Source organism: Anoplophora glabripennis, unplaced genomic scaffold, assembly GCF_000390285.2.
Source record: "Anoplophora glabripennis isolate ALB-LARVAE unplaced genomic scaffold, Agla_2.0 scaffold1000, whole genome shotgun sequence".
In the NCBI taxonomy this organism is placed as follows: Eukaryota; Metazoa; Arthropoda; class Insecta; order Coleoptera; family Cerambycidae; genus Anoplophora; species Anoplophora glabripennis.
In genome coordinates this window covers 3,568-13,056 of record NW_019417076.1, presented here as the reverse complement: position 1 = coordinate 13,056, position 9,489 = coordinate 3,568, and the positions used below count along the sequence as shown (strand labels likewise).

Sequence of the window (9,489 nt, the reverse complement as noted above, 5' to 3'; positions counted from 1 at the left end):
TCGGCCTTCCTAGACAGTGCATTTTAACGTATTTACGGCCGCATTTCGAATCCCGCGTTTGATTTCGCGGAAATTTGTACATAAAAAGTTGGAAGAAGGCACCCGGTCGACGAATATGAGTATTTTCGGCACAGTTTTAAATGAAATATCGTAGAAAATGGGGGAAATAAAAAATAAAAAAGCCGTAACCGCGCGCGATTCCAGGCGATCGGCGACCGTCAGCTTTCAGCGGGAGGGCGTGTCGGACTATCGCCGTTCACACAAAAATTGGGCCACGCCCCCCGTAGGCTTCCGGAAAACGGGAAAAATCGCCTCGAAGACGTCGAGACGCCGTGTTGTAAATACGACGGCGCGACGTAGCTAGGAAGGCGAAGCCTTTGCAATCCAAAGTCGGCCCATTTTCGGGCCGATAGTGCGACGCAGACGGAGCTATCAGATTTTAATATATATTGATTCAGTTTCTCTAAGAGTTAAAACTTTATTAATTAATTTGGTGAAATTGGTATGTATTATTACTATGATTTTCAAAGATACAGTGATAGGCCAACCAATAGAATTTTTTTGGCCCAGTTAAATATTACAGCAAATTTCATGTATTACCTTTTTAAAAATACTTAGTAAATGAAAACCCAAGTGATTTCCCCAGCAAAGTCGTGAACATTTTTTTAAACAGTAAAAACTGCAAAAATATGACTTTTTTTGTTTTTTTTTTTTATATTATCTCGAAAAATAATGATGGAATCGTCTTACTCTCAATAGGACTTTTGTAGAGAATAAAAAAACCTATAAAATGTTTTTTTGTGCGACCAGATCGGTTCATTTTTCACAGAGAAAAACCGGAAAAACCTCTAAAATAGACCTTTCTTCAAAAATTCGTAACTCCGTCAAATTTGAAACTGGAAAAACAATCTTGCGGAAAATAACATATAATAATATGTAGTTTAATTGTGCGCAAGATGGTTTCTGTCCGATGCATAGTTTTTATACAATTCCATTATAAGCAAATTGGTCTTTTTTGCACAGCGTGGCTAGTTAAAGTTCAAAAAGTTCAATTATCTTCTGAACAGACCTTGTATTTTCCGACTTCCTGTAGCAATTCTTTTTACATTGAGCGAATATTATATATTTATTAAACCATATTTATCGTAAAATAAATTTACTAAATGGTTAATATGCTTTATAATTCGCTAGTCAATTTTTCTTGACTTTGCACAAACAGGGTGTGCCAAAAGTGACGCCCGTCCTTCTGGGTTTTAATTAAGGTGACAAAAACAAATCCAACATCAAAAGTGGAAAATTTTCCGATTGTTTTTCTTTGTCGAGTTATTAAAAGAAATTATTCAAACAACTAAAAATAAACATTTGGGCTGGGTTATTAAATAATTATTATATAGTTCAGAGCAGTATTTGTTGCAGCTGTATGTTTTTAAATGAAAACATTGCCCTTGTTGGATGACATTCCGTTAGCAACTAGACTAAATTATTGGTTTCAATAAGCTCCATTATGGTTTACGAGTATGAAATTATCTGAATCAAAACTTTCCCAACACATGGATTGGAAGAGGTGGGCCCATAGTATGGCCTCCTAGATCATCAGATCTGAATCCCCTAGATTTTTCTTTTGGGGTTATTTAAAAAAAAGATTTACAGCGAACATGTTGTAAATCCAGAAAATGTAGTAGCCCATATACACCCTGCTGTCGCGTTAATAGACCACGAGATGCTACAAAGGGTTCATGTTTCAATGTTGAATCGTGCTAATTTTGGTCTTGAAGTAGAAGACAACTTAATTGAATACCTTTTGTAAAATGTGTTATTATTAAAATGTTTTTCTTTATTCTTTTCAGGTTAAAATAATTCCTTACACCCAGGTACAACCAACAATCGGAAACTATACTTACCAACTATTGGTTATAAATGGTCTAGGTCCTCATAAGCACAGATCTCAGATTGAGAAAAAAAAATGGATTATCACTTTTTTAGTTTTTTGAATAACTCATCAAAAAAAAACAATCGGAAAATTGTCCACACTTGATTTTCAATTCGTTTTATCTCCTTAATCAAATCCCAGAAGAACGGGCGTCAATTTTGGGACACCCATTATAATGGTAACAATTCAGCGCTTATATAAATAGTATAGCTATATTCTTCTATCACCAGGACATATGATTGATTAATGCTAGCACATACGAACATTTTTATTTGTGATAAATGTCCTCAATCAAGTTATTCGTCAGCTGACTGGGACAAACCTTCGCCACACCAATCAGCTCTATGAGAGCAACCCCTTAGACCCCATACATCAACAAACATCATTAATGTTCAATTAAGACTCTTTCCAATTTATAGCTTTCTTTGGTCAGGAATAACTTGTATAGATCAGTTGAATCTTAGTATAAATTATAGTTTTGTATAAATACATACTAAACGATATAAACAGTAAATTATTGTTATCTTTGTTCGAAATTAATTGAACCACTTTTTTATTCCGTTGTACTTTCTTCTTATAAATTCTCAAACATATCTGATATAAAAATATCCATATCTAGGTCACATTAGATATAATATTATTTCAATATCCTCGAATCAACTGTGTGTCCAGATAAAGATTGAGAAGGACAAAAAATGCATAAAGAAGAGTAAAATATGAAAATAAGATTTAAAAAACGAAACATGGGGAGAAATATATTGAAAGCTTTCCTTATAAAGAAAAATAAATGCTTTAGGAATTCAGAAATAAAGCTTCACAAAAACGAAGAATCTCAGAGGAATGATTTAAAATATTATATGGAAGGAAGTAGAAAAATATGAGCAAACAATAAAATATGACAGACTAAAAATTAAAAAAAGAAGTAAATTCTACAAAAGGTAAATATTCTTGATACGTGAAATAATGAAAAGTTCATTTGAAAGTTTGCAATATCATTTCATTATTTTATGAATGCAACGTATCACATTTATATTATTATATTGTATAATTACCAACTAGCTTGTTTGGGACGTTACTTGGAAATTTGGTATCAAAAACATAAGAGTTTTCAGGAAATATTTAAATTTCTGTATATTAAAATAGTAATAGTAGTACGTGTTTTAAGAAATGGGATTTTAATCTTGAAACAATTTGGATAAAATCTAAAAATAAATTAATTATTGTTTTTCTGGACTTAATCGAGAATATTTAAATACGGTTCTAAATTAACCCATAAATCTAAACAAGAATTAATTCGCCATCGAATTCCATAAAATGCTTTAATCGCAATACTAATGGCTGCAGGAGAACGTAATTATTTCTTTTTTCAGGACACAACAAAGAGCGATACTTTTTACTTAGCTTAATCGCTCTCAACGCCGTTCTACATCAACTTCATTACTTGTAGATGTAGTGCCCAATTGCTTCCAATCCATCGAATTAAGTTTAATCTCTGTTAAATCTATCGAAACGCGTTTTTAAATTAAATTCAGAGGATTAACAGCCAAGCCTGCTATTAATTAGCCAGGTAATTTGTAGAGGTGCTCTGAAAATTATAAAATTTATGGCCACGCCGACGCATTTTAACCAGATATAATTAAAAGTGTTGAGATTTCTATAGTGAGGTATTTGTCATACCTGACAGCGAAAGCAGCGAAGGAGGGTAGGAGGACCTGAAAGAAGACCTCTACAGACGCTGTTGCCACGTCCTGCGTTTAAATAGGGCAATAATTTTAAGGGACAAACTTATAAAGTTATATTTAGTTCGTGCAAAGGTATATAGGACAATTTTATCAAGGGAAACTGAACCTAAATAGCAGCATCTACTTGAGCATTTGGTTAAAAGCAATAGTCTAAAAACATGAGATTGTTGGTTATGCCAACTACAACACAGAGTTTATTATTTTGGTTGTTTAGAAAGTCCATAACCTTAAAATTATGGCAAACGCTTTTCCTTTTGTTTCCACACCTCGTATTAGTTGCGTTATTTAGATTTATGCAAAACTAATGAAACCAGCAGTTATATTTAAATTAATAATACAATATTCCTATACATATATCCCATTTACATACAGATCTAAGCGGTTTTAGAGAATGCTCTTAATATGGAGCTTAACATTCCTACAAATTGAATTCGCAATAACAGAACTAGTTTAATGTTTGTAAAATGTGTTTGAAATTGTTCCCTATACGTACACAACAGGCGTAAAATATATTTGAACGTTCTATTATATGTGCACTGAATGCTTCTGTTGCGACGATATTAACCTGTTTTAATACTGAATTATTACCAACATTAACTGCAAAGTTGATTAGTTGAAAACATATATAACAGCACATTGGAAAGTAATAGTTAACAATATTTATCGATGTATGTGGTGTACATTAAAAGGATTTTCAATTACGAAAGTATAGGACAGAAGCCCCATCTGGAATGCTCCACAAAGATTTTTCTTTTTATTGAGAATCTTACACAGGTAATTATAGAATGTTATACCTGTTATGAAAATGCAAATAAATGAAAGTAATATTTAATTAAGGAAATAATGGTTATAATTTGGTTCATCTACAAAGGTGAAACTGTAATCTAAAAAACACTAGAGAAGACAAATTGACTGATTTAATTTGCTCAATTGTGAATGGGCTAAAAATTAACTATTCATTGCAACCTTATGGTCAATTGTAGTTACTTATAATTTATATCTCAAAGCCTGTTCTGTCAATATTTTCGAGCTGTTTTGTTCTGTTCTGTTCAGTACTGAATATAGAGAACCTGATCCGTTCCACATAACATGTATTTTACTGCTTCCTCACTATCTAAATACAGACGGCAGTCATCACTTCTACCAAGCCTAAATTGTGTCTTTTTTCCGGTCCAAATTAGGATCGCTGTTTAGTCAATCGCCAAAGCTGCACAAGAGATGGTTTTGGTCCAATAAAGTTCGAGGCAGCACTTTCCTTTCTTAGGAAAGTCTGTCTGTTTATTTTCCTGGAGGTCCGAATGACCAAATATCAAAACCAATGTTATTCTGTGATTTTCTTATCGCGTCATGGCTTTACAGGTATGACAATTTTATGGCGTTCTTGAATTACACCGGAAACATTCAAGAGGTTTCAGAGCCTCATATGTAATAACTCATTGGTATAGATTTCAGCCTGGAGAAAAGTTGTATGGGTTTCAAGGCTTGCCTAGTCTTCGGATTGCAACTAGTAACAAAACTCTGGAGTTTTCCAGCCGCCTTTATGACAATAGCCATCTGCCCTTAAAAAGTTAGTTTTATGCCATTATTTCCTCCCAGGAAGGTGAATATTTAATGGTAGTTACTAATTTTGTCAGATTTCGGTAACTTATTATGGCCCCATGGAATCAGCCTGTAACATATCAATAGCCATTTGTTTTAGTCTATATACTACCCATATAACTTTTCACTACAACCTTATATGGAGATGTGGTAAATCCAGGAAGATTTCCAGAGGAGCAAGCGAGGTAATTATTCCAGTTTCCGTCAGATGCTCTATTAATCATTTGGTTGTTCTTTGAAGGCTTTTTAGAGTATCTAACTATAGACCTATAAGGTACGTGATAGTAGATCTGACGACCATAATAAATTTCCACGTATACGTTGACACAAGGCAGTTTCAATTAATCTTATCCAAGACAATCCAACAATTTGAGAGATCCCAAACTGATCAATTTAATTTTTCTTGTAAACAATACAATAAGGTTTTGTGGGGGTTCAGGAGATTCAGTTGTAAGTGGACAAAAGTGGGGAAAACTACGGATTATCAAGAAGAACTGAAGCTTGAATTCAAAAATATAATAAGTTATTATGGTTTTTCGTGATGATTTATTTGTTTTAGAGATCGAACATAAAATACTAAATACAATAAAATATTGGATACTTTGTATAAATTCGGTAATTTAATGCATTGTTCAATAATAAATGTCTGCATATTAAATATAGTATTTAATATTCAAAGAAAGTTTTTCTGTTTTCTGTTTTATGTTTCTGTATGTAATTAGAACATAATCTGTCTGATGAAATAATCCCAAGTAAAATGAGGAAACAAATATACCTCTTTGTAGTAGCTGTTTTTTACGTGATCAAACTTTGTCAAAAGCAAAGGCAAGAATATAGGATGTTTCTCTGGATGATTGCATTATTTGAGAATGTAAACATATCAGGTAAGTGTTTTTTTTGTAATAGTTCTTTAAACATTTAATTTTTAAATTTATTTTGAATAATTATTCTTTGTTACTGACTGTTTAATGAGTTGTATAGCTCTTGCATACCTACATAGAGGTCTGGTGTCAAAGAACATTGTTTAACTTCATTTAATTAAAACAAAATTATTTTCCTGAATTTGTTTGAATCTGTGAGGGCTAATAACATAATATATATATTTGAAAGATGTATTGTTATACAAAATTCATTGTATACTTCTTTGTAGCTATGAATATGTTATAATGACTAAATCATTAAGTTGCAGATCGGTATCCTTTATTTAATGTTCAAAGCAAAAATGGGGACGATGAATTGAATTTACCGAAAGGCAAAAATATTATTACTTAAGAAAACAAGAAATAAGTAAACAAGCTCCAAATTCACTCACTTTCCTTTAAACTAGCCCGCAGAAATAACGCAAACAAACATGTTTATACAAGACTGCTCTTACCTGGAAAATCTTTCCCGCGGAAGCGTCCCTTCACAGAGCTCACAATCCCTCTGGTGACATCTAGCAGGACGAATATAAGCAGGAACCGCAGGAAGACGGAGTGTGTGTACATAACTGCCATATTGCATAATAGGTTTCAACAGCTGACACAGGCTACGTTTGTTGTTCAACATCGGTCTCACTCGTTGCGTACTTCACCCCTATTGTTTGTCGGTGGTGTACGAAAAAAACAAGGAAATAATTTTCCATCAACGGAATATGCCTAAAATAGAATTGATAGAGATAAACAATGACTCCAAATACCTACAAGTTATTTACAAAATAGTCTCCTAATACTAGCAGGAATATTGATTAGTAAGTAAGCATAGAAAATATAAGGTGTAAGGTAAAATTGATTAAAAATACTGAATAGTTTGTATAAAAGTAGATTTTTGAAATTTATTGTGTATGTACAGAGCTTTCCTAAATGTTTACAAGCCACGTGATCGTCTCGCGTAGGCAACCCAAGAATGCACGATTGGTACTGGCAAATTCCCTAAATCATGACGTCATGACTCGTTTGAAATGAACAATGACAAACAGTTACATCTACGCTCGTGATATTGCGATCGCTGATTGGTTGAATAGAATCGTTGAATAGAATCTCGTGAAAAATTCCACCAATCACAGCCGATGAAACAGAATATTGTGTTTTCTTTTAATACTGATCTTATTATTTTAATTTTACTGAAATTTATTTGCCAACGTGAAGGAAATAAAATTACTGTTACAAATAAAATAAATGGTCACATGGCTTGTAATCATTTATGAAGGTTCTGTACCACTTTGAAACTCTATCAATGCGGCAAGAAACAGTGACATCTGTAGGATAATTTCGAAAATATACACCTTTCAACTCATCTCAACATTTCAAGTCGAATATTTCGACATATTTCGACTGAGCGGTAGTATATTTTAAATCATATCTGTAGTCAGACTTACAAAATCTTACACGTTAAGAGAAATTATAAAACAATTAAAACATGTTACAGATTACAAGAGTGATAAAATAAAAATGTTTGACCTTGTTTAGTGAATGTATTTTGACACTAACTGAACTGAATGCAACTGTGTAATTTCAACCTTTTGACGCTCAATCGGTTTTACCGATTTAGAGAACAAGACGGAATTTTTTTATTTATCAATTATTTACCGTACTATTAATATTTAGGGCTGATATAAATTAACGTCAGGTAACTTTTTACTCTATTTTATAGGTTAACTAAAATAAATTAAAAAATAAATAAATCTTATCAAATGAATTTGTTTGAATGACCTTAACACCTTCAAAACAGCGTAAAAAATGCCGAAGCTAATAATAAAATATGATTATTTACTATTAAACAAGTTTTTTGTAATAATTGTAATAAATGTTTCACATTACCTTGAGTCCCGTAAAGTCCTAAATAAAGCTGGTAAACATCATTTCACTACATAAGTAAAGCAACCTAACACACTACGACATTATTATCAGAATCTCCCAGACAACAGCTTGCAAACTGGCGCCGTGACGACTGGCGCCATTTCCTAGTTTTGCGCTTGCGAATAATACTATCCCAGAGATATTATGTTTCATATCATATTTATCGATGTATCACACAAGTACCAAGTAATTAGGTATCCAAAATAACATACAGCATATCAGCATTTTATATAGGTCCTACATACATTTAATTAACTGAGCTACGAAAATATAACATAGTATAATCTATACACCGAAAATCTATCACATGTACAAGAACATCACTCAAAAATATTATATACGAGTACTATTGAAACTTGTTTGTCTTTGACGACGTTGGAAATGTAAAATGAAATTTATATACTAATTTTTCAGTGGGAAATTGTTTCTTAAAATACAGTTGAGAGATGCTTTCCAGGGATATGGAAAATAACATTGATTTTTTTTCTTAAGAATTTGCTGCATATTTTTATACATCCCCTCAGAACACTTTATCAGGATTTATCACTTTATTAGGATGTCCTGGGTTTATAAAATATTAGTTAGTTCAAAGTGAATTAATAAAGGATTCATTTTATGTTTAGACGTTGCACTGAAATTGAAATACGTATTTCATTAAAAAAAGATCAATACTCAATTGAAGATAAAGTAAACAAAAAAAACGATCTAATAATTTAAATATGACTTGTGTTAGAAAATATAAACGAAGTTATTATTAACAATGATGTTAATTATTACAAAAAACTTGTTTAGAATATGTCTCACTTTGCAACAGAATGAAGGTATTATAAAATATCTTATTATGATATTTTTCCAATTTAAAGATTTGTTAATAGGATTTAAATCTAACACCAGAGAATATATCCACGTACTGGTTCCATGACAAACTTGACTATGTGCAAGATCACTCAGTAAATCAGGATATTGTGCAAACTATCAAAGCAAATGTATATACAGGGTGTGGCATTAGTGCGTCGAAGTACCTACGATATCTCCTTTATTGTAGAAGACATCAAAAAAAGTTATTTACAAAAATTGTTGCCAACTTAAAACTGCACATTTTAAAATGTTCGTATATATAGGGTGTTATGTATTACCAGGGTGAACCAAACACACTATTTTTTAAATGGGACACCCTATATATTATTTCAAATTTAGATTAAGCTCATCTCTACCATGCTTATATGGGGTTTAATTATGTTATACAGGGTATTTCAAAAGTTAGTTTTTTAATATTATCTCGCCTATTATTAGAGATGGATCCAACAAACCCTATATGACTATGCTCGGCAAGAAACGTTCTATCCAAATATGTAAAAATATACAGGGTGTTCCACTTAAA

General features: G+C 32.0%; 1 protein-coding gene across 1 annotated transcript in view; it reads right to left on the bottom strand.

The window, feature by feature from the left end:
- Positions 1-8,169, bottom strand: part of LOC108915426 (zwei Ig domain protein zig-8-like) — a 57,455-nt gene extending 49,286 nt beyond the window's left edge. The window contains exons 1-2 of the mRNA XM_023455903.1: positions 8,070-8,169; positions 6,647-6,908 (exon numbers count right to left, since the gene is read on the bottom strand). Of these exons, the coding sequence (XP_023311671.1) occupies positions 6,647-6,767 (121 nt within the window). The 5' untranslated portion in view covers positions 6,768-6,908; positions 8,070-8,169. The remainder of the gene's footprint in view (positions 1-6,646; positions 6,909-8,069) is intronic.
- Between the last annotated feature and the right edge of the window lie 1,320 nt (positions 8,170-9,489).